The sequence below is a fragment of the Eschrichtius robustus genome, chromosome 6 (genome assembly GCF_028021215.1).
Source record: "Eschrichtius robustus isolate mEscRob2 chromosome 6, mEscRob2.pri, whole genome shotgun sequence".
Taxonomy (NCBI): Eukaryota; Metazoa; Chordata; class Mammalia; order Artiodactyla; family Eschrichtiidae; genus Eschrichtius; species Eschrichtius robustus.
This window is the reverse complement of record NC_090829.1, coordinates 88,786,464-88,813,424: the sequence shown is the minus strand read 5'-3', so window position 1 is coordinate 88,813,424 and position 26,961 is coordinate 88,786,464. Positions and strand designations below refer to the sequence as shown.

The 26,961-nt window shown below is 32.9% G+C and overlaps 1 protein-coding gene across 4 annotated transcripts in view; it reads left to right on the top strand.

Annotated features, from left to right (window-relative positions):
* Positions 1 to 26,961, top strand: part of NECTIN3 (nectin cell adhesion molecule 3) — a 136,430-nt gene that overhangs the window by 45,203 nt on the left and 64,266 nt on the right. For 3 of the 4 annotated variants that reach the window (XR_011074332.1, XM_068546776.1, XM_068546777.1), the window contains exons 3-5: positions 5,554 to 5,850; positions 9,027 to 9,144; positions 12,987 to 13,138. Coding sequence is in view for 3 of the 4 variants with exons in the window: in XM_068546776.1 (XP_068402877.1) it covers positions 5,554 to 5,850; positions 9,027 to 9,144; positions 12,987 to 13,138 (567 nt within the window). In the remaining variant the exon portion in view is untranslated. Of the gene's footprint in view, positions 1 to 5,553; positions 5,851 to 9,026; positions 9,145 to 12,986; positions 13,139 to 19,847; positions 21,677 to 26,961 lie in introns of those variants that run through there. The other variant, XM_068546775.1, reaches the window with a different exon arrangement.

Below are 26,961 nucleotides of genomic sequence, written 5' to 3'. Positions count from 1 at the left end.
ATTGAATAAATTATGTTACCATTAATTTAAATGGGCATATCTGAATGAAAAACATGTTGGGGATTGGGAGGATGAGATGATGAACTCAACATTTGGCTTATTGAGTTGGAGGATACATAGGCAAACAATACCAGGTAGGTGGTTAGAAACTATAGAGTCAAGCTTTGTATCAAGAGCAAATAAAATCAGGGATCATCCAGGTAGTAGTGTTTATCAGATAAAAGTTTTTAAGAGACTTACAAAAAGTAACTGAAGGCCTAAGACTCAGTATTTATTAGGGCAGAGATTGGAAGAAATAGAGATGAGTTCAAAAAGATGGCTTTGAGAAAAACTGTCAAAGTAATATTATTCATATCAAGAGAAGATAAAAGTTTTTAAGATTACTCTAGCAGCTTTTTCCCACAGTGAGAATCAAGCCATACAGAAAATGATTTCAGTGACCATTTTTTCAGTTCTCCGAAGGCTGGCACATAGCTACGTCATTCTAAATGCATAGCCCAGAAGTTAATTCATTACTTACAGCGGATACCTGAAGGCGTTAGAACTTAATTCTTTTGGAACTGATTGGGAAGAACTGCACTAAGTATCAAATTTTACCAAATCAGTCAAAGAGAATAGGCAAAGAAAAGTATTGAGTGTATAGATTAGGCAGTGACATTAGAGTTTCAAAGGAGTAGTAGTAATAGAAACTGAATTAAGGGAATGTAATATAGCAAAAAGCTTTGGGAACACTGAACAACAAATGCCCCATAGCAGAAGAGTTGTACAATTGGTTACTTCCTCTTGATATATGGGATATTATATAGTTGTTAAAATTTCAAGCAGCAAGAGAAGTATTGCTGCTTGAAAATAAAATGAGCCACAAAACTGTAGGTATGCCATGATTACATCTATATAGAAACTAGAAACAAATAAGAGAAGGAAATGGAAGAATATGATAATGACTGTGTTAAGATATTACAGTTGTGGATAAGTTTTCTTTGTTTTTCCAATTTTTAGTAATATTACTTCTGTAATTAAAAAAAAAAAAAAGATTTCCACTGCTGCACATGATGGAGTAACAGGGATTGGATTTACCCTTTCTCTCTCTAGCAACAAGAAAACTAGGCAACGTAATAGGCATGGTAGGATCATGATCCCTGAAAGAAGGAAAATAAACAAGATGAGTTCTACAATTGCTCCAGCCTCCTCCTTAGGCAGTTTCCAGTGACAGCTCAGTGACAAGGAATTCAGGTAGAGAATGCTAGTCTCACTGAGTTTAAGAGACAGATTGGACAGGTGATTAGAATTTGTGGAGCAGAATACTGGAAAGAAGGGAACATGAGAGAGAAAGAATGTATGTGCTTTAGAGACCCACAGAAGGGCCCTCTGAAGTCTTTGGTTTAGTACTGATCTATGTGCATGTGAGAGGAAACTTTTCAGGTGGGTGAAAGAACCAACAGAAAGAAGTAGGCTTAACAATCCTGGCGTTAATGCAGGGCTGGGAAAACTTCATGTTCCCCCAAATCAGAGTATACAGGGCATTGGGTAGCATCTTAAGAGGAAGCAACAATAAAACCACTAGACAGGGAAGGGTACAGAGAAGTTAACTTTTAAATGTTGGGGAATATGAGAAAAGTAACTTTAGAAAGCAAATGAAGTGTACAACCAGGAGATTGATTCCCTTCAGAAGAAATAGAAATAACAATTTAAAATTGACTTTAAGATAATTTTTTAAGTTCCTCGAAGATAAAAGCCTCTATTGATGGCACAGGTTATTCACACCAACTCTCCCATGGTGGGGGATGGGCAGGTGAAATGTTAAAAAACCATTGACAACTTCAAAGAAATAACAACATAGTGAGGAATATAACTAGACCAAATCTAAGAGAAGGTAGAAACAGAAATAAACCTAGTACCGAAAGCTGAAATCTATATTCAACCTTGGGGACATTTGACAATTCAGAAGAGACACTTAAGATGATGAACTAAGATTTCGAGAACCTTGAGAAGTGAGAGAGATGAATATCTGAATGCAAGTCTGCTCAAGATGGGATGTCTAATAACCTTTCTTATATGCTCCTGGTACCCAAAGGCTTAACGTTTTCAGAGTAATAGTACACCTGTAGTAAACCAGTCTTCTTAGAGACTTCTAGGCCTGGTTTATATTGCTTGGGTAGTCTGAAATTAAGGAGATCCTGCACTGGATAGTGTTCTCAGGAGCTAGCTTAGCAGAAGAAAACACAAAGGTACTGCATTCTAAGCCTCAAATTATTTCGACCTTAATTATTCAAACTCAAGGATATCATCTGCGTGAATAACCAGGCATACAAGTAAAGAAGACCCCACAAGCAGCAGCCAGCGCAAACAAGACAACAGAAACAGACCTGCATGAGATGTTGGAATTATCGGACACAGAGTGTTAAACAACAGTGCTTACCATTTGAAGGGATAAGTCAATCTCTTAAATTTCTGCAGAGGACAAGTCAATCTATTAAATTTCTGCAGAGAACAAGAAATTTGGTCTACTTCAAGGCCAAAGTACTATGTGATACATACAGTAATTTGGCCTCGAAGTAGACAGGTAATTCTTAGTACAAACATACCTTGGAGATATTGTGGGTTCAGTTCTAGACCACTGTAATAAAGCTAATATTGCAATAAAGTGAATATCACAGTAAAACAGTCACGTGAATTTTTTGGTTTCCCAGTGTTATAAAAATTATGTTTATACTATAGTCTGTTAAGTGTGCAGTATTATTATGTCTTTTTTTTTTACATCTTTATTGGAGTATAATTGCTTTACAATGATGTGTTAGTTTCTGCTGTATAACAAAGTGAATCAGCTATGTGTATACATACATACCCATATCCCCTCCCTCTTGCGTCTCCCTCCCACCCTCCCTATCCCACCCCTCTAGGTGGTCACAAAGCACGGAGCTGATTTCCCTGTGCTATGCGGCTGCTTCCTACTAGCTATCTGTTTTATATTTGGTAGTGTATATATGTCCATGCCACTCTCTCACTTCATCCCAGCTTACCCTTCCCCCTCCCTGTGTCCTCAAGTCCATTCTCTATGTCTGTGTCTTTATTCCTGTCCTGCCCCTAGGTTCTTCAGAACCACTTTTTTTTTAGATTCCATATATATGTGTTAGCATACGGTATTTGTTTTTCTCTTTCTGTTACTTCACTCTGTATGACAGACTCTAGGTCCATCCACCTCACTACAAATAGCTCAGTTTTGTTTCTTTTTATGGCTGAGTAATATTCCATCGTATATATGTGCCACATCTTCTTTATCCATTCATCTGTCGATGGACACTTAGGTTGCTTCCATGTCCTGGCTATTGTAAATGGTGCTGCAGTGAACATTCTGGTACAGACTCTTTTTGAATTATGGTTTTCTCAGGATATACGCCTAGTAGTGGGATTGCTGGGTCATATGGTAGTTCTATTTTTAGTTTTTTAAGGAACCTCCATACTGTTCTCCATAGTGGCTGTATCAATTTATATTCCCACCAACAGTGCAAGAGGGTTCCCTTTTCTCCACACCCTCTCCAGCATTTATTGTTTGTAGATTTTTTTAATGATGGCCATTCTGACTGGTGTGAGGTGATACCTTATTGTAGCTTTGATACAATAGTATTATGTCTTTAAAAACAATGTACATACCTTAATTTAAAAAACATTTTGTTGCTAAAAAATGCTAACCATCATCTGAGTCTTCATCCAGTTGTAATATTTTTACAGTAGTAACATTGAAGATCACAGATCATCATAACACATATAATAATAAAGAAAAAGGTTGAAATATTGTGAGAATTACCAAAATGTGACAGACAGGAAGTGAGCAAATGCTGTTGGAAAAACAGCTGATAAACTTGATCAATGCAGGGTTGCCCCAAACCTTCTGTTTGTGAACAATGCAATATTAATGAAGCACAGTACAGCAAAGTGCAATCAAATGAGGTGTGCCTGTATATAAAAGCAGTTAACTGATAAATTTTATGCATTTGAATTAAAAACTTCTGCTCATCAAAACACACCATAGGGTAAAGAGACAAGCCCTAAACTGGTGGAAGATATTTTCACATATAATCAGAAAAGGACTCTCCCAAATCAGTAAGAAAAAAACAATCGGCTTTAATAGCTATTTTGTAGAAGAAGAAATTCCAAATGGCTCATAAACAAGAAAAGATTCTTAATGTCATTCATAATCTGAGAAATTAGAAACAAGGTTTCAATGATACGCTGTTACATACTTACAAGGTTGGCAAACATTGAGAAGTCTGACAGTATCAACTGTAGTGGGTATGTTGGACCAACCAGAGTGCTAAGATTGGTAGTAAATTGGTACTTTGGAAAGCTTTTTGGCATTATCTGGTAAATAATGGAAATAAACATAGTACCAAGGGATAAACTACAGGAACTTTTATACAGATATACCAAGATACATGAATGAAAATGTTTCTTATAAAATTGTACCAAACAGGAAATAGCACCAGTGTCCAACAGTAAATGAACCATACAGTAGTTAAAACTAATAATTTCTACAATTGCATGCAAATCTAAATGATCTAAAAGTAAAAAGTAAAAAAAAGAATTGCAAAATAATAATCTAAGGCTAAATGATCCCACATAAATAAATCTCAGGAACAGAAAGTTGAGACAAAAAATATTTAAAAAATGAACCAATTAGAAATTTTGGAAATGAAAAAAAGTCTTTTAGATTAAAAACTTAATGCACACAGTAACCTATAGGCTTGAGCCAAAGAATTCATGACGGTGAGCACTCAGGAATTTACACAGAAAGGAGCATGTAAAATTTGCTGGAAAATATGAAGAGATAGCTAGCATATATATGGAGGGTAGATTAAAGGGGTCTAACATTAAGGTTACTTCCCCTGCTGAGGAGCTTTCTTATACCAGATAAAGGTAGGTAGCATGTACATTTCAATAAACTTAGTGACATTACATTTTAACAGTACGTGTATTAAATGTGTTGTAAACATTTTTGCTGCAAATTGAAGAATTATATATTAAAACCGCATTTTCTTTTCCCTGGTGGTGTAGTGGTTAAGAATCCACCTGCCAATTCAGGGGACACGGGTTCGAGCCCTGGTCCAGGAAGATCCCACGTGCTGCAGAGCAACTAAGCCCGTGTGCCACGGGCTTAATAGTGTAATAGTAATAGTACCTTTAACCTCCTTTCAGAGTAGTAGTACCTTTAATCTCCTTTCAGAGTAGTAGTACCTTTAATCTCTTAATGGAAATTATGATCAAATTTGCAGGAATTTTTTTTATATACTAATTTTGGGGAAAACTCATTTGTCCCTGTAAAGAAAAGTATATCTTTACCAAGGAGAGCCATCTTTGTGATGGTTATGTAAAGTCTTGCTTTTTGTTTGGCCTGGTTCATGATCTCGTTCCAAGAATCCAACTGGTGTTGTCATTTAGTGTGTGTGTATTTTATATGCAGTTGTCTCTAAGTTTATGAAATATGGCTAGTTGTGGCTTGGAAGGAGTAAATATGCTTTTAATTGAAATGTAACTAATTTTTTTAAATTTAAACAGTTGAACCCACTGTGAGCCTGATAAAAGGGCCAGATTCTTTAATTGATGGAGGAAATGAAACAGTAGCAGCCATTTGTATCGCAGCCACTGGAAAACCAGTTGCACATATTGATTGGGAAGGTGATCTTGGCGAAATGGAATCCACTACGACTTCTTTTCCAAATGAAACAGCAACAATTGTCAGCCAATACAAGCTTTTTCCTACCAGATTTGCTAGAGGAAGGCGGATTACTTGTGTTGTAAAACATCCAGCCTTGGAAAAGGACATCCGATATTCTTTCATATTAGACATACAGTGTAAGTAAAGAGTAACATTTGCCTTTTAAACATCATGCATTTTATTTTAATTTTCTCCCTTTGACATAATTCTGTATCAAGCTGTCTTTAGTTTTAATATTCAGATATTGTTATAGATTTTCCTTGTTGACATTTTTTCTTAATTAAAAAAGAATATTTTCATGGAAATTTCATTTAACCAGAACATAGTTATGTTTGTAAAAACAGACAGTGATTTTAAAGTTGCTGTCCAACTTAAAATTATTTAGCCTTGTCCTTTTTAGACCTTAAAAATAAGCTAGACTTAGGTGAATTGTGGAAATTTATACCTCAGAATGTGCAATACTTGGCGAAAAACAGCTCCTTCTCCAATCCAGTTAATTTAGCTGTTATTCATTTTTATTGATGCTACCCATGATGTTTTCAGCAAGGATCTTTTACTTCCTGGATGCATTTTAATTAGTTTGAAAATTTGTGTTTTTTCAGTATTATTTCTAGTCTGATTTTATTGATCATGTTGTAAGATCCTCATAAAGGTAAAACGGAGTCATCGTTGGGATAATAAGAATCTTAGATAAGGTTCAAACCTGGCCCATCTTGTGCTTTTATTTTTTGGTTAAGGGATACTCTCTTGTGTGTATGTTTGTGTGGATATGTACGTGTGTGTGTATATACTTTCCCCTCTTCTATAAAGTTTCTCATTTTTGATACATTCTTTGTGTAGCATTTTAAAATTTTGAGCAAGAGAAAAAGTGATGGTGCAGATAGCATATAGCAAAGATAATGAAAATTAAGTAGGTTAAAGATAAAATTAGGAGAAGTGTTTAGGTTCTGGTGTCATTTCCATCCATGCACAGATCATAAATCTAGGTAGGTTTTTGAAGGAAATGTCCTGTTTTTTGTTGTTATTGTTTTGGTTTTTTTTGATATGACATTCATGGCATTTTAATTTACACATATTCATTACACTTGATATAATTAATGGTTTTTAAAACTAATTCTAAGGATCTTTTTAAACATTTATAGGGTTAAACTTGAGAAGCTGTCTTACATGGATGTTATTACCATTGTATTCTTGAGTGCAAATACAGTCCTAGTAGTAGTCCCTCGGTATCCATGAGGGATTGGTTCCAGGACTCCTTCAGTTACCAAGATCCGAGGATGCTCAAATCCTTTATATAAAATGGCATAGTATCAGTATTTGTATGTAATCTACACACATCCTCCCATGTACTTTAAATAGTCTCTAGATTACTTATAATACCTAATACAATGTAAATGTTATGTAAATAGCTATAAATTCAATGTAAATACTATGGAAATAGTTGCTGGTATGCAGCACATTCAAGTTTTGCTGTTTTGAACTTTGTAGAATTTTTTTTTCTGAATATTTTTCAACCACAGTTGGTTGAATCCACAGATGCTGAATTCATGGATACAGAGGGCTGACTGTACCTTCTTTTTTCCTCACTTATTTGGAGAATCCAAATAAAATTTTTCTTCTTTTTCTTTCTTGCTTTTACATACTTTTCACTTTTCCTTTTTCTTTTAAAATTTACATCCCGGTTGTAAGTACCATTAATATTTTTCTCATATATATTTTTTCTTCCCTAATAATAATAATAACTAATAATAATAATAATTTCAGTCTAATAATGACTGAAATTTTCTTCAGTTATTTATACTATTATTTTTTGTTTGCCTGAATGAAATTCTAAATGTGTAAAAATATTTCTCCTGATGTAAAACTTTATAATTATGGTTTAGATTTAGTGGCCTACTCCTAAAATGTTCTCAGAGTATTCTTTTTTCCTGTTAATTGGGCCCTCTGAAACATGTAAACAAAGCTTAAGGAGATAAAATCTTATATCCAAAATTCATATCTCAAAATTTGGAGGTATTCTTTGGGGATACTTTACTACCTATTTTCTCCTCCTTTGAAAATAACTTAAACTCACAGATATCTGTACTGTTCTTTCAGTAACATTTTTTATTACCAATTTTAAGGTAGAAAAAAATGTTTGTTAATTCTTTGTATTTATAAGAGGCAGACATTTTTTATTTTTAATTATTAAGGTAATTGTACCTTAGTATAAAAAGTTTAATTTTTTACTACTTTTTCTGTAAACCTTGCTTGATTGACTTCAGGCTTCCCTGCAGAGTTAAAGACTGACCTGGTCTCTCTCTAACTTCCCATCTGGCCATGTACTCTTTATCTAGTTTACTTGTATAGCTCACAGAAGGGTGGAACGTCCCTGTACCATACACAAATAGCATTTCTTTATCTTTTCTCCTGGTATCCTTTTCTTTTCCTTCTTGGCCCTCATAACGGATTTTAGTTAAATTTTTTAAAATGTCATCTTTCCTGTTACCCTTAGAATATAAGTTTTGTGAATACAGAGTCTATATGCGTACTAAACATCTAAAACAGTGCCTGTCACTTAATAGGAGCTAAACAATGGTGGTTGAATGAATGATTAGTATTGGATTTTACAGTTTGAAGGTATAAATTTATATTGATGGTAGATGTGGATAATTGCTCATTTAGCTAATTATATTACGCATATGCTAAAAGACCTTTGGGTACTTTTAGGCCGTGAATAAAAATTTAATGTTTTAGAACAGTTGAGGCCTCAGATAATTTACTTTAGTTGTGATTATAGTCTTAGAAAGTTTGTCACATCTCTACATGCCCAGAGGATATTAATTAATTGTAATATAAGGAATCTTATTTTTTTTTTTTTTTTGGTAATTGACTTGATATCTCTTAGGGGATATTTCCTTTTGAATTAAACATTTCTTTAAAGACAGTTTTATATAGTGACTTGGTACTTAAATGCCATGTCTCATCCAACTATATTTTCTTTGTTCATATACCTCTGCGTATTTCATAACAGGACTCTTAACATTTTGCTTTTGGTGATTATAGGTTTGTGAATATTCTTACATTGTGTCCATAATAACTAGAATTGTACATGCTTATAGCTGCCTAGTGTTTGGTGCTCATTGTCCGTTCGTTCAATCATTCTTTTAGTCAACCAGTATTTACTGAGTATTGTATTCCTTATTTCTTACGTATATGAGAGAAGGAAAATACACCACTTCTAAAGTTGTGTATTATGTTAATGCTTTATCGTTGTGTATTGCATCTATCATTAACAAAAGATAATCTGTTGTGTAATGCATTTATTTTATAGACGCTCCTGAGGTTTCAGTAACAGGCTATGATGGAAACTGGTTTGTAGGAAGAAAAGGTGTTAATCTCAAGTGTAATGCTGATGCAAATCCACCACCCTTCAAATCTGTGTGGAGCAGGTAATAATGTTAGATACTTCTAAAGAGAAATTATTTAAAAGTCAAAAGTATTCTTAAATGCATATTGGAAGTTGTTTTTATCCGTGTAATATATGATTACACTAAGAGCTGGAAATTAAATTAAGAGTTTCTAAGTGTTTTTCTGCCCCACCTCTCCCCACCTTCCGGCCCCCGCGATTCTGTTCCTCGGAGGCTACTTTGGCGACGTTAGCAATTCCTTCTGCTGTTTATCATCATCGGTCTTAAACTGCTGCTTCTTAATTTACTAATCTTTAACACTGTCTATTGACTTCTTATTATGAAAATGAAAACTTAATTTTATATCTATCCCTTCACACATAAACATACTCATATACATATTCCTGACCTTCATCGTCCCAATGAAATTAAGCTACTTTGAAATAAACTGTGTAATCGTTGCCTCCCTATGACAGGTAAATATTATTTACTGAGAGTTAAGTAGTATACTGGAATTTTGTTTTCTTTTGTTTCTAAAGCTGTTTGTTTTTCCTGAGGCTAATAATTGCTTCTTTTTAGTTGTGTAGTTTACTATCTGAATATCCTTAATTCTCTTTATCTGTGGAATTTCATACTGCTATACTGAGGTTTGCGTTCGTATTTCTCAGTGTTTGCACCCCTCCCCACACGCCCCACACCTTCTCAGTCTAGAGAATTGTATCTGTCAACTGTGGATTCTCTTCGCTTCTCTTCTTTCTTATTCTTTTCTTCTTTTTTTTTTTTCCCTTGGTCATTAATGCTGCTTTTTTGTTTGTTTGTTTGTACTGGAATTCCTATTTATTGTATACTAAACATTCTTTCTTACTTAGTTTTCAGTTTTTGTTGTTCTTCCAAGATTTCCTCGATCCCTCTGCTCCACTGATTGAAAATTTTCTTTTGACATATTTTCGGTTTCTAAGAGTTTTCTTATTCTCTGTTCATTTTCATAGCATCCTTTTCGTATTTTATGGATGTAGTATCTTCTTGTTTCTTCCTAGAGATACTAGAATTATTTCCTCTGCAGAGTTTTTTCTGCTTCTTACGTATTGTTTCTTTTTTCCTCCAGGTTCTTTTTTTTGTTTGTTTGGTCTTTCATTTTGTAGATATTTCTTAATTTTCTCAGTTGTCCAGTCATTGCACAGTGATGCATTAAAATAAAATGCTGAGTGGAAACTCTTCAGCATTTTAAGTGGGGAGTACTTACTGGGTAGATCACTTTGAGTGATCAACTAGAGAGGAGTTTATTTCACTGGGGGAGCTTCAGATATCAGTTACTGAAGAGTAGAATTCTTTTTTTCATGGCCATTCAGTTTATTTATTGAATTAACCTTCATTATTTTGCCTAAAACATAAATGCCTGGTATCTGTACAGAGTTGAGTGGAGTCTGTTTTTTTGTTTTTTCAACTTTCAACTGATCTCCTTATTTTTAGCCCTCTGCCTCACTCTGGCCTTCTGCAGTACAGTGAGTCAAAGTCCAGATCTTGGGTTCAGTGGACCACATTGGCTGCTTCCTCATTCATATGCCTCCTGCAAGCACTTCTTCAGCCAAAAGCAGAGCTTTTCAGTCTTGGCACTGTTGACATTTTGGGCTGGATAAATCTTTGTTGTTGGAGGCAGTCTTGTGAATTGTGGGATGTTTAGTGGCATCCCTGGCCTCTATTCTCTACAGCTAGCGGCACATACTCCCGCCACCCCCAGATGTGACAACCAAAACTGTCTCAGGACATACCAGGTATGTCCCCTGGAGACAGAATTACTCCTGATTGGGAAACATTGGCCTAAAGCATATATTGTTTTCCCCATCTGTTTTCTGTCTTCTAAAAGTTAGTTGAAACATCTGATGAATTCTACCTCCTGTTCTCTTTCTCCGTGTTGGTTTTTAATAGTTTTTTCGTTCCTTTAATCTTACTTTAGGTGGTATTTTGTGGGTGCAAGGAAAGAGTATATTTGGTCAATCTGTTGTCTTTAAACAAAGATAAAGTTTTAAAAGTAGAGAAGACCTTCCATTTACATTTTCTTCAAAGTGGGAAGAAGGCATTGGTTAAGATGTGTGATAGGGTATTTCTAAAAGTCATACAATTCTGAGTTCTTATCCTGGTGTCTGTACCTGGAGATGTCTTTTTTGAATAAGTTATTTAACCTTTCTAATCCTTTGTATCCTCATTGATAATGGTACCCCATAGAGTTTTTGTGAGGGTAGAGACATTGAATATAAATCATGTAACATAGGTACAGGAGCATAGAAGGTGCTTAGCATGTCATTTGTTGTGAGTTTAATATGATATTTAGATTTTTCTAGCTTATTTGAATAAACAACTTTAGAGGATTATAAGCCATTTTTATATTTCTCAGAATTAAAGGGGTTAGAATTTTGGGCCCAAAGTACAGAGCTAACTGGTAAGATACATAGACTTCATATTCATTCTTATACTCCTAGAAAAAGGGTTTACCTTTTGAAAGCTGATGCTTGTAAAAATGTTCTTTCCAAAGTCCTCTTAAGAAGAAGATATGGGGTTTTTGTTTTTGTTCTTTAAACCATGTAAGAATATTACCTTTATCCTTCAATGCTAAATTAAAGTCAGAGCAACTGTAAAAGATTTTACTGATTGTTCTTTTATGCACTTGAGATCACAGACCAAAATCCTTCCATCTGTTCTCCAGTGTTGATTTGCTTCTTTCTACCTTTTCATTGTTCTATGTTCTTATTCCCTTTGTAATTAGTTGTTGGTCTCCTACTAATGTGCTTAGATCATTGAAAGCAAGGACCAAATCTTATTTACCTGTGCATTTCAGCAACACCAGCAGAGCAGAGTATGGTAAATAGTAAGTTCTTAGTAATTAAATAATGGATGGCTGAGTGAATGAGTGAATGCACTTTTTGAAAATCTGCTTAGCTCAAACTATAGTAGTAGTTGAGTGCCTGGGTTTACTTCACTTTTTATCCTCTTATCTTAAAAAATAATTTATGGGCTGTAAAAACACTTTCAAAATAAAGACCTATTGGTTTTTTTCCCCCCATGGGGTATACCCTAAGGTTGGAAAAATGAGGTATAACAGTATACTTAGTTCCATTGCAATGAATGGTTTTAGAGTTCTTATAGTGGGATTTTATTCCTATTATGGTTTATAATAATATGTACACCAGATAGGACCTTTTAACCCAATTAGTAGAGAAACCATTTAAAAAGAGTTATTATTGATACCAAAGTTGCATTGGTTTTTGTTGTCACAGATGCCTACCTTATGAATGAAATTATTTTATAAGAAGACCCTTGTTGGTGCTTTAGAAATAACCATCTTTGGATAGGGCACAGTATAGATTTATTTGCTCAGTATTAAATGTTGCTCTTTAAATATGTTACAGAAGGTGCCAAACCATTATCATGTACTAAAATGATGACTTTTCATTAAGAAAGTTGTAGATATATCATGTATAGATTCATAATTCACTGAGAATTATTTTAATTCTTTTGATACTATGGGTATGTCTTCAAATAATATATATTTCTAACTTTCCAGTTTTCCAAATATAATTCTTTAAAAATCACATATTTTTTTCTCTCCTTCCCTCCTATTCCCTCTAATACGTTAGCCTAGCTTCACTTACATGAATTGATATGAATTGATATTTTGAAAGAATGGGTATTCTTAATGGACTTTATCAATTAATTCATCTCTGTTAAAATGAAAATTCATAACGTGTGCTTTTATTTCATAGTGACTTTTACCTAAAGGATACTGATTCTTTCACTGACAACTAGGAAGTATAATGTCTTATTTAAATAGCTGTCAATGAATAGAATCTGAAGATATTTAAAGTAATTTTGTGCCTTTTAAAATATAGGTTGGATGGACAGTGGCCTGATGGTTTATTGGCTTCAGACAATACTCTTCATTTTGTCCATCCACTGACTTTCAATTATTCTGGTGTTTATGTCTGTAAAGTGACCAATTCCCTTGGTCAAAGAAGTGATCAAAAGGTCATCTATATTTCAGGTAAGTTACTATTTACTCACAAAATGAGTTACTTAAATTATTTCTGTAACAACAATCATAACAATAACACTATGATCTAGGCAGTAATTTATACTTGTGAAGATAGATACATATTCCTCAGTGTGAGGTTTTCCAAATAATCTAAAAGAGATATAATAAAGCAACTCTACCTGAAATACATATGTAAAGTGGCATTCCATTACTTAAAAAATGTCAAAATGTCTCTGCAATAAGTTCATATACATTTTAAGACCTTATGCCTATAGCTAATTTTTCAGTTAAATAGTATTAGATATTCTTTTTATTGGTAGTGTGTACCTTTCTAGGTTCTTTCGTATTTACACCAAGAATAAATGTTGGATTTTTTTGTTTGTTTGTGGTAAGCTACTCTGCACATGTGTCTAATAAATAAAATGGGATATCAATTTTGATGACCTTCTTATTAAATATCATTGTCACTCAATATGAGGCTATACTGTATAGAGTTACTGAGAGGTGAAGTAGGAATGCTACTGAAAATGTTCCAATGAAATAAAATTTAAGATGTGTTTTATGGTCAGTCCATAAACCACTAAGAACTTAGATTTTATGCATTCCATTTGTTTCACTGTGAATGTTTTTATCAGTTTGACTGAGTATATATTTGGGTATTTACAAAACATAGTTGGAGCTAAAAATATGTTTTTCCTGGGTATAGCTATAAATAATAAATTATCAATGGAATGCTTATTTATAAAAATTATGTAAATATTTTAAACGTCTCCCTCCTGACTATAAGAATGTAGCAATCTTTGTGTCTAACAAATGGGAAGTTAGAGGAAAAAGGAAGAGAATCTTGAGAAATGGAGGTTTGTATGGTAATTAGATAATAGGTAGTTAAGATTTTTTTCTCTGTTCAGTCTAAAACTAAATTTTCTTAAATCGAAGTATAGTTGATTTATAATGTTTCATGTATACAGCAAAGTGATTCAGTTTTATATATGTATAGATATATATTCTTTTTCAGATTCTTTTCCATGATTTTAGAGAAATTTTAAGCTTGCATTAATGTGACATTCTTAGTCCTTCTCTGATCACTGAATCTAAGAACAGTTTCCCATATTATTTTCTCATGGTATTTACCACAGTTTGTAGTTGTATGCTTATTTATTTACCCATTATCTATCTTCATATTTAAACAATTTGTGTTTGCTTTTTTTTATTACTGTATACTCAGCACTTAGTGCCTGGCACATGATAGAGACACAATTTTTTTTTTGCATGTATCTCACAAGAAGATTAGAGCTTTGTACATCTCTAGCTAGTCCTTTCTGCCAACAGCAGTGCTTTGGTGTAAATCTATTAGTATATTAGTCTCTCTTTCTTCCCTTAGAGGTTTTTTTATTTAAAAAAAAAAAAAAGGGAATCTTAAAGCCACAGGAAATCCATATTTAAAATGTGGTTACCTAAGGACCGATTACTTTTTATTTCTGTTGTACAAAATTTGGTGTGGGATATTACTTGTAAATCCTAGGCTCAATGTGTTCTAATTATGTAATCATTTAAATATCAAGGCTCAATTTTGGCATCTTATCTATTGGTGATATGTTAAATTTATATCTTTGGTATTCAGGGTCCATTTCCCAGTACTCGTGACTTGTGTGTCCCACTGCCTCTTAGTGATCATTAACCTCCTATGTAGAAGTATAATATGCATTCAGAACTGAGTTCCTCATCTTTCTTCTGCCTCTTGCCACCGAATCTCTTTCTTCAGCAGTCTTTGTTTGCCTTTTCAGTTATTGGTAGCTCCATCCTTACATTTGCTCAGGGCATGAAATCCTTGATACTTACTCCTGATTTTGATTTTCCTCTCATACCCCACCCCATCCATCAACAAATTGATGTGAGCTCTCTCATTATGTTATATACAGAACCTTACCAATTCTCCACTTTTGTTGCCAGTATTCTGGCACAAACCATCAGGCAACCCTTATTTCACTATAGAACAGCCATTTAATTTTCCTACTTTTCAATCTGTCATCAGATGAGCAGGCAGAATAATCCTTTTAAAGGGCATGTTGGATCACGTCAGTCCTCTCCTCCAAACCTTCCATGGACTTCCCATTTTCCCACAATGAAAACCAAATCTTTACAGTGATTTATAAGCTCTGTACATGTTATGGCCCTAGATTCTCTCTCTGAGCTCACCTCTTGTTATATCCCTTGTACACCTGGCTTCAGCCACCCTGGCCACTTTGCTGTTCTTTGAACAGAACAGGCACATTCCTGCCTCAGAGTCATTGCACTTTCTGTTTCCACTGCCTAGAATGTTCTTCAGATATCCTCATACCTCTTTCCCTTCAGGGAAAGAGATATTTGTTCAAATATCACCTTCACAGCCATATTTAAAATTGAAACCTCTCTCTTCTCACCCCTTTACTACTGTCTGTCATTCTTCTCTGCCTTATTTTTTCTCTACGGTACATATTACCATGTGACATACTACATATTTTATTTATATGCTTGCCTGTTTTTACCCCCACTAGAACATATGTCCTAAGAGGGCAGGAGTTTTGTGTGCTTTAATCAATACTATATTCTCACCCTCTGCAGCAATCTTTAGCACATAGTAAGTGTTCAGTAAACTTTTGTTGCATGCATGAATACATTTGAGAAGAAAATAATCAGGAAAGAATAAAAAATTCAGTCTGCATTTATGTAAATTTATTTATTTTTTTGGACAAAGGTACTAATATACCACTGATGATAAACTTTACATATTTTAAAATCAACCTCTACTAAGTCTTATAAGAGTGGAAGCAAAATTTTGAGTAAATATGAAAAATCACAGTTAATTACCACTGAGTACTTCAGAAAAAGATAGCATTATGTGAGATGGTTTTCTTTAAGTAATCATCAAGAATTAGACTTTAATTTTCTGTCCAGAGTCTTTAATACAGTATACTGTACTGAGTTTAGTTAGCTCCTCTACGAGCTTCTTAGTGTATGTCATGTATCCTAGATACAAATTGCTTTCCCCAACTGACTATTAAAGCCTACTAGTAGGTTTTTATCACAATAAAAGGCCATAACTTATACAGTAAATGATCAGAAAGTTAATCTTTTTCATTGTGAGTTATATGTACCTGTTTTCTTCTAGGAAAACATTTTAATCTCAATAATAAAATTTATATTTTAAAATTTCATAAATGATATTTTAAAATATTTGTCAAAGGAATGTATGCTATGACTGGAGGCTAAAAAGTTCTACCCACAACAGAATAGAATTAGCAACTCGGAGGGAAATTATTTGAAATTTTGTTATACATTTTCCCACATTGGCATAAGTTATTGTGCAAGAGGTACAATATTCAAGATTCAAGATTGCAATATTCAACTTCAGTTCTTACTCATGGTGATACAGTGGCTCTTTGTCCAGGACTAACCAACTGCTTGAAATTGTGTTTTTCTAGTTACTTTTGGTGTGTGTGTTTTTTCCCAGATACCTCTTACATCTCTGAGACTAGAGAAGCAAATTTTCATATATCACTTAAGTTCCTCATGCCTAAAAATCAAAGTATATTCCTATGCAAATCTTGAATTTCAAATCATATAATTTGAATGAATTTCAATCCAGACATAATAAATCAGACACACTTAATTTAGCAATCCTTCAACTTTAACATTTATAGATTTTGTTTATTTAAACAATTTATATAGTCTAAAAGAAAAGGGAACCAATTCATTCAGTTTTTTTTAACAGTAATTATTAGGCTAAAATATACTTTATAGCTACAGAGGTTTTACTGGACTGTTCGTTTTCCTATTTGGCAGAACTCGTTAATTTGAAAAAGAAACTTAAGAAGTTGTGTGTGGAGAACTCAGAATCTACTAGTTTATTACATTTGTTATATATTTATTTATCACATTTAGCAAAGAATATAAAAAAAACTGAATAAATAAGGAATGCTTATTTATTTATGGGAAGGATTTGTAAATCATGATAAATAAGTAGCTATTAGTGATTACAAAATTGTCCTCCTGCCTCCTTACACAAAGAATGACTCTCACTGTAATTATCTTGGAGCAGAGCAAGAATTGGAAAACATGAATAAATGTCTCATGTGAATCGTGATATGTCCATTGCTTAAGATACAAAATATAACGTTTAACAGTAGTCCCTCTTATTAATAGTGAGGCTATGCTATTTTTTTAAATTTATTTATTTTATTTTTGGCTGCGTTGGGCCTTCATTGCTGTGCGCGGGCTTTCTCTAGTTGCGGCGAGTGGGGGCTACTCTTCGTTGCGGTGCGCGGGCTTCTCACTGCAGTGGCATCTCTTGTTGCGGAGCACGGGCTCTAGGCGCATGGGCTTCAGTAGTTGCAGCACGCGGGCTCAGTAGTGGTGGCTCGTGGACTCTAGAGTGCAGGCTCAGTAGTTGTGGTGCACGGGCTTAGTTGCTCCGCGGCATGTGGGATCTTCCTGGACCAGGGCTTAAACCCGTGTCCCCTGCATTGGCAGGGGGATTCTTAACCACTGCGCCACCAGGGAAGCCCTATGCTGTTTTTTTTACACTAGTTGAGGAGGGGCTGGTAAGTTTGAAAATTTCTAGAACTGCTGACAAAATAAGATTTTTAAATAGATTTTTTTTTGGTTACTCTTTTTTTGTTGTTAGAGTTTCTGAAAGTTGTATTTTGTTAAATCTCAGTTAAATACACAGTAGATGTCCATTTGTGTTCACATAAAGAACATTACAAGTAGAAATAAATGTCAGTGATTTTTTCTTTTTAAGAATACTTCGTAAAAATGTACAGTTATGCATCATATTTGGTGAGAGCTCAGGTGTACATGTACTATTCTGAGAAAAATACCATTTCATTAAGAGCTATCAAAAACTTTAAAAATTTTATGTGCACAAAAATGTGTGAATTTTAAATCATTAATTAGGTGATTTGTGCTTTTGTTTAAACATGCTGATGCCTGTTTATTATAACACTTTTTCCTTTGGGAATCATTGTAAAGATGACATTTAATATGTAAAACTTCCATTAATCCTCCTCCTCAGAAAATACATGAGTTGTCTTATAAATGATTAATTTTTAGTCTGTTTCTTTAATATCCTGGTTCTGTGAAGTTGGATTATATGAGACTTTACTACTTTTATAGTAGAAATGATCCTGCAATTTCACAATTTTTTTTTTTTAAGATTGAATTTGTGCAGCTAGTGAATTTGTTCTCACAAATTAAAATTCTTCTTTGATTCATTTACTTACATATAATATGGTAACTAATTCACTTCAAGGTACTTGACTGGATTGCCTGTTATATTGGTTTAAACTCATAGGAAATTACTTATAATGTACTTGTTACATTTTACACTGTACTTGCTAAAGTTTTACTACATTCTATACATATGGCATTCCGTGATGAAACCTGTTTCAGTAAGTATTTTTCTTTAGCTTGTAATTTTAGAATAACTTACCCCATGTAGATTTAGTATTTTTCTAACAATCACTTTTTAAAAGCTCTGTCAGTACCACTCATTTAAAAAATAATTATAGGAGATTACCATTTGGGTCATTTATTTTTTATCAGTGAAGAAATTCAAGATTTTTAAAGTCATCCTTTCTTCAAACTCTAGAATTTTGTGTAACATGACCTACAAATACCACTTAATTGATAATTAACCAATCTTTAATTTTTACTATTTATGTTTAGTTGCTTTTTAATATTAATGGCTATTTACTCTGTAATCTAATGGCAATACACAGGATCATTTGCATCTAATATTTAAGTATCATTAGAATGTTCTCTCTAAAATATTAGCTGCTCTTTCTGAGACTCCAATCCTAAAGCAGTGTGACATTGAATTTTGCAGACATGGTTGAAATTTCTCAATTTCCTAAATGTTCAGATATCTTGCCCTTGGAGTATAGACATGATGATGACATTTTTATAACACTATATAGTTTATAACATGTTTTTACTTTGTCTATTGGTCTCATTTGATAATAGCCCATCTGGCTAACATAGTTTAAATATGTGCTTTTTATTTTTTAAATCACTAAATAATGGTATATACTACATATGTCCTTTCTAAAAATTAAAGAGTTTTCTTTATTTAAGGAAAATATTTTTGAGAGAATTATTAAGTCAACAGCTTATACTGTGGCCACTTAACAAGAATCTATAGTTTTTCATTCTTTTAAAGATAAGTTCAGCTCTTACAAAAATAAACTATATTAGGTAAAGATGGATATTAAGAAAACATATTTTAATTTTTTCATTCTTTTATTTTATTATTCTGTTATTTCCTTGTGCTACTGGCTAAGAAAATGTACATTTGAATGATTCGATTTAATTTTTTAGTAATGATAATTCTTAAGCCAGCTGTATATAGGACACTTAAATAATAGTCTTAATTTAAAAGAAAAAGTATTTCTTAGAATACAATATCACGCTTAAACTTGGAATAGAATAATTTAGGATTTACGCCATACATAATTTTTCATTCCCTTTACATAATTGGTAACTGACTAAGTCAGTTTTCTTATTTTTTTTTACATATAGAAGTATCACTACTTTCTAATCTTAAATTAAGAATGAAAAACTATTGTTACTATGAATATATTTTCATTAACTGTGCTGTCTTTTCAACTTGCTGCTGAATCAGCCTGCATTGACATTCTTTGCCTTTCTGTGTCTTGTCTATCTTTACCGTTTCCATTAGATCCTCCTACTACTACCACCCTTCAGCCTACAATTCAGTGGCATCCCTCAACTGCTGACTTCGAGGATCTAGCAACAGAACCAAAAAAATTGCCCTTCCCATTGTCAACTTTGGCAACAATTAAGGATGACACAATTGGCACAATCATTGCTAGTGTAGTGGGTGGGGCTCTCTTCGTAGTACTTGTAAGTGTTTTGGCTGGAATATTCTGCTATAGGAGAAGACGGACGTTTCGTGGAGACTACTTTGCCAAGAACTACATTCCACCATCAGATATGCAAAAAGAATCACAGATAGATGTTCTTCAACAAGATGAGCTTGATTCTTACCCAGACAGTGTAAAAAAAGAAAACAAAAATCCAGTGAACAATCTAATACGGAAAGACTATTTAGAAGAGCATGAAAAAACGCAGTGGAACAATGTAGAAAATCTCAGTAGGTTTGAAAGACCAATGGATTATTATGAAGATCTAAAAATGGGAATGAAGTTCGTCAGCGATGAACAGTATGATGAAAATGAAGATGACTTAGTTTCACATGTAGATGGTTCCGTAATTTCCAGGAGGGAGTGGTATGTTTAGCAGCCACTAAATGTGACTTAACTATGTACAATGTTTCATTCATACTAGTTGATCATTTTCAGATTGTTCATACTTTTTCTTGAGGAATAATAAGCTTTTCAACTTGATTTTCAAGCTTACTTTTTATATTCTAATTTGACAAATGGAAATGTAAAATCTGGGTTCAGTGTATCTGAGCTGCTTTACAGTTTTTTTTTCAATGCTGTACTACTGTCTCAAGATTTAAATTTTAATGCAGAGTACTTTATTGGTCTGAGGCACACAGGTAAGAAGAAATGTCAACATTAAATGAATGACTTTTTTGGTACAAAAATTAAAAAAAAAAAAAAAGGAAACTACCTTGGCATTGTGTATTAAATGTTTACCTAAGACTATAATCTCAAGTAAAATGTTTGTTAAACATATACCTCTCAAAATTTATCACCACTAAATGATACTACATCAAAATTGACTATAAAACTAATTCAAGAAATGTTTATATATATTTTTAGTATACCAAAAATTCAGCCTGATGAAACACCTTTTCTTTTCAAACATTATTTTCTCTGTTTCTATACAAATGGAATCTTTACCTCTGCATTTTAATGAGCCTTGCCATAATTACTGTAGAGTGGCTTTTCAAAGGTATTTTGTTGCACTAAAAACTGTGGTAGTAAACTCAGTGAACATGATGTGTGGAAGAGCATAATTAGCTGATCAATATTTTTGTCCAAAATACATACAAGAGTAATAAAAACATGCCTTTTAAACATGATAATTACTATAATTTTTTCATCTCTGGAGGGCAATGCTTATATTGTCATGTGAACATAGGTTTTGGTACATGAAGTGGTAGTTTTGTTTTAATGATTTATGTCCTAAATATAAGAATAATAATGAAAAGATGGTACATAGTTTAATAGAGTGCAGAGAGAGCATTTCAGTATATGGAAAACCATGGGTAAAACAAGCATTGGAGTACCATTTTTAGAAATGAGACAAATATTTCAGCCAAGAATCTGTGCAGAGAATTTTGTAGACCATCTTGTTTTAGTCATTTATTCTTGATGTTGTTCAAATGGATAAATATATAGGAAAAAAATAGAATAAACTTGGAAATTTGAGATTTAACAAGAAAAAAATCTGAATTATAGAACCAGTCACTAGCACTTGCTGATGGATATTGACAAACCATCCCCCTTTTCCTCCTAAATGTATGTATGTGTTTCAAGATTTTTGTTTTTCCAATTAAAACTGGAAACATCATGAGGTCCTTTTGTTTTGTTTTTTGTTTTTTACATAATTAAGTATATCCTTTCCAAAAATCATGTATCTTTTGAAAAAGAAATCTTACCTAAATCTTCAAATGTGGATCTTCTTTGTTAGGTAATTAAATTGCTTCTACAATGGAGTCCTATACAATTATAATGATGACAACTATTTTGAAGACCAAAGTATATGTTTTATCTGTTGATGATTCATTTGAAAAAAGGATTGTGTAGAATTGCCTTAGGTGTTTTGCCAGGGAGTTGAAATAGAAGTTAGCAGGAGAATCATAAATTAAATAACTTATTTTGTTAATAAAATGGCAAAGTAGGTCCTTTTTTTTCACCTTCCCAATCCTCATCAAATCTAAAAAAATGTTTTTATAAGGCAAAGTTCTAACATGTTCATAGAATTTTGCAAGTAGTGAAGGCTTTATTCTCAGTGATTATAACCTAGTTTCCTTTATTTTAACTAGCAGTATTTTGTGGAAGTTTGAAATCTATTTTATTTCTCTCCCTCAAACACTTAGTATAACAGTAAAGTGTTGGTTAAGGATACAGTTAAGTTCACTGATGTTTTGTTAAAAATATTTGGTTTAAGTATGGCTAACCACTGACCAATATTAAGACTCTTTGGTCCCAATCATCGGAAGAAAAACTTTCTTGATAATACCTTATGATCGAAGTGACTTTATTTTTTTATTTAAATGTTAGCAATGATATGGCCATAAGAAAGATGAGTCTAAATCTTTTTTCCATGGAAGATGCAAATTTGTGGCTTCTTTGAGCAAAATATGCTCTTTAGAATAGTGGTTTGAAGTGTCATATGAATCTGAGAATGGTAATCCCATTTAGAATATTGTACAAATCACAACTTGAGTCTAATCTTAAGGAAATTAGCAATGTATTCCAAGAACTGTATTTTAAAATATAAATATCTACTTAGTGATCATGAACTTTCTTTTAAGTAGTGGCCATTGTGTGGTTAGGGTTTTTTGTTTAGTTTTTGTTGGTTTTTGTTTTGTTTTGTTTTTGGCAGTAGAGAGTGACATGGAACAGTGCAAGTGAGTATTTGATATATTCTGCATCCTTTCTAAATCATTTGGCAAGCTACTAAAAGACTTCAGAATTTTAAGAATATGATATGATACTAGTGCTTAAGACTTTCTGAAGCATTGCACTGTTGTTTATTAGAGCTTTATGTATGTTTACTGTACATAGAGACTTGTTTGTAAACACAGTCATATTAATAAACAGTTTTTTTAATTACTTTTTGAATATCAGTAATGTGCACAGCTAATTGATGTATTGAACTCCTGCTCTCTTCTTGGAAAAGGTAGAAGAATAGTTTTACTTTATTTTGGCCGTGTTTATATTTATTACCTTTATATTTGAACTGGTTTTTCATTTTTGTGTTCACTTTAGAGTTTTCTTTCACAGTGGTTAAAGTACTTCAGTGATACAGTGGAGATGAATTCAACTCTTTGTTTTTCCGTTTTTTGCATTTTTATTAAAATATGTTGAAACTTTAATAGGCTAGGGGTTGACTTTAAAAGTGGTATTTGAGAAGTACTTTATAGTTGAAAGATTTAGTATTTTACCATGTGCCTGAAAGGTTTCTGTTTGATAAGTCTAACATTAAAGAAACCATTAGGGTTTTTCAGTAGCAGGTATTGCTTCTGATAGCCATATATAGGAAAGTAACAATGGTAAGCCTGGCTGAATGTTAGCATAAGGAGCTATAGGAAGTACAATGTATAAGTGCAGAAATTGAGAGAAATGTAGCAATATTAGATGCAAAAACATCTGATTTTAGTTTGATTTTGCTTTTGGTAAATACTGCTGAAACAAAGTATGAACAAGAAGTTGTTAATGTGTGGAAGTAATCAATGTAAAGTGTAAGAAAGGAAGAAATGGTACCCATATTGATTTTTTAATTCTAACAGGGGAATGATTTACAGGTTGGATTGTTTTTCCTATTTACTTGTTAATGTATCATCCATAAAAAGCTCTTTTCTCAAATTTTTGATATATTGAGATATATTTAGTTTTAATTTGTACCAGGGATTTTTTTTTTTTTTAACCAAGTTACTTATCAGGTGGTAGCCCCAATAGCCGTTCAATAAATCTTTAAATAAAAGTTTTTTTTAAAAAATTCTTAAGAGGCATATTTCTGTTACAAGCCTATGGCTCTGGATTACCTTCTTTGTCCGCATTATAATTTTTGTTGGAGAAAGAGAGAGTGTGTGTGTGTAACCTAGTTTCCTTTAATTAATGATGTTTTGTGGAATTAGAAACCTATTTTATTTCTCTTTCCAAACAAGACTATATCAGGTTAAGGATACACTTAAATAAAGTTTGAGGAAGCATCTAAGTTGGCATGTTAGCCATTATAAAATTTACTTTTAATTAATCATAAAAGTCCTCTCATATATACATATCATCAGTATGTATATACATTCTCCACAGTCATGAATTATCTTCTCTCTCTAGTCCTAGCAGTTAAAATAAATTTTAAATGTTAGCTGTGACTTTGACGTAAGTCAAATTTTTATATATTAGCTTTCAGTTTGGAATTAACACATTTCATAAAATATTTTTTAAGTTGGCATTTAGTGTTTTTAACTTGTTGCTTGTGAGCTGCTTTGAGTAGGAATGACATTGCTTCTTATTGTTTGTAGTTACCTTCTCCCTGTTCCTCATTTCTGACATTTAAAATTATGGTACAGGGACTTCCCTGGTGGTCTGTTGCTTAAGACTCCACGCTTCCACTGCAGGGGGTGCAGGTTCCATCCCTGATTGGGGAACTAAGATCCCACACGCCACGCGGCTCGGCCAAAAAAATAAAATAAAATAAAAATTAAATAAACACTGTTATAAAACCTAAAATATTTTAAGATAAAATAAAATTTGATACATTTTCCCCCCTAAACTTTAAACTATTTTAGAGCAAGCAGCAGTTTTTTTCAAATAACGTACAATTTGACTGGATTAAGTTTGGTTTCATTCTTGTTATACCAATAAAAATTCATGCATGAAAGAATCTTTGGAATAGTGTACAGAGTATACCAACTTTTCTGTGTTTTTTTAAAAAATTGTTTCTGTTTATGCATTTCTGTTTTCTTCTATTCCAGTAAGCTGCACTTTTTTAAAGTACATGTCTACTTTGAGTTGAGTAGTGATAGGTTTCCATCAAGAGCTTGAAACCAAACATTGCTTACAAAAGCTTTTGCTATATATACCTACCCTTGGGGTCATTTCTTTTCTTGAACCTTGATAATAGTTATTTTATCATGTTCATTTCAATTTTGAAGGATAAAATATGATTCAATTTTGTGATGTTTTATTTCACTTGCCTTTTAGTTAATAGCTGCTGTTTGTTCTGGCTGGGCACTATGGATGAAGCCTAGTGAAAGTGAGTTTAGCAGAATAACTTTAAAGTATAAATCTCAAAACTTGAAAATAATTCAAGGCCTTATTTCCTTTCATGCATAATACTTCTACATAGACATGATACCTAATTTCACAGTCTCAGTTATGAGAAATATCTCAGGGAAAACCTAGTCTTGAAGGGACAGTTTGATCTAAAAGCTAGAGGAAACAAAACATAGAGGCTTTGACCTTCCTGTTTAAAAAAAAAGTTATTATTAAAAAATATGCAATAGTAAGACAGAATAATGAAGTGAATGTTCATGTACCTGCTTCAGTTATTGTCAGTTCATGGTCAGTCTTGTTTTATTTAAATTTCTGTCTATATAATCCCTCCTGCCATTAGTTCATCTGTAAATATATCAGTATGTAGCTCTAAAAGTTAAGGAACATTTAGAAAAAGTAACCACAGATTCATTACCACACCAAAAATGAATAATTCCTTAATATCAAGTATCCAGTGAGTGTTCAAATTTCTAATCATATACTTTTGCAGTTTTAGCTAGTAACCAAATGTGATCCATACATTGGTTGGTTGAGATGTCTTTTAATCTGTGTGTTCTCTGTGTGCTGTTCCCCACTCCCGCACTTTTCCCATGCAGTTTTTTTGGTGAAGAAACAGCTTCATCTGTCCTGCAGTTTTCCAGTTTGGATTGTGCCAGTTGCTCCTCTGTATTTTCTGTAAGTTGACAGATCTAGAGCCTTGATAAGCTTAAGGTTTAATTTGGGGGGCAAGGTTACTTCAGTGGTGGTATGTTCCTCTATCAGAAGGCACATAGTCTTTACCTCGTTTTCTTTCAATATTAGCAGGCATTTGATGCTCAAAGCCTAGATCTACTAACAGGGAACCTACATAATTTCTAGATCTATTAACTCTGTTTTTTTACCGTACCATGTGCTTTGATGTCTTAATAATTATGTTCATGCTGCTCCCTTTACCTGAAATACCCTTTCCTCCTTTTGCCATATTGGGAAACCAGTCCATATTCAAGGTCCAGCTCAAATTATAGTTTTATGAAACTTTTCCCTTTAGAATTAATAATTGCTGTTCATAATTCTTTTTTATCAACTTATATCTCCTCTATTGTAACCTCACATTTTATTCTAGTTATTATCTTCTTTAGATCAGTGCTCTTCAATACTCTTGACTGTGCCCATCAGTTAAAAATTAGTATGTACTCCTAATACGTATAAGTTTATAAACTATATATGTGCTACCATAGAATTTTGCTATATGCATTATAAAATATTCAAAAAAGACAAATTTTTAATCTGTTGAAATAACATTTTAAAATACTAATTATTTTCACTAAAACAGTAATATTTGGGTAAACAATATAATTGTGCTTCATTTTAAAAGTTAACTTTTTTTCTTGCTAAAACATTTTTGAGAAAACCATACAATTGAATGTGCTTCATTTTTTTTTAATCTTGGTTTTATACTTTTTGATTCAGTGATTCAAAGTTTTAAGTCCATGTTGAGTATATGTTAACACTTGTTTTTAGGTATGAAAGCTAAGCTACCTCTTGAAAACAAGTAGATTCAAATGAAAGAAGTTCATTGTTGGGAACCTTAACAGTTTTCATCCCAACTACTGTTTTTAGAGCTAGTCTTCATGTTCAAGGTGTTTGGTTTTTCAGTATCATGCTAATCACCACTCACATTAGCTATTTCAGCACAGTATGGGTTTAGTGTGAGGTTTGTTGTTAATAAGAGTGAATATAAATTTGTTTTATTTGGTTTCTAAATGTATTTGATTGGGGGGGGTTTGATTTGTCACATCTGATTAGATTGCCATGGTTTTATTTCATAATGTAACTGGTAAAGTTTATGTATTAGGAAGAAGTTATTTGCATTGC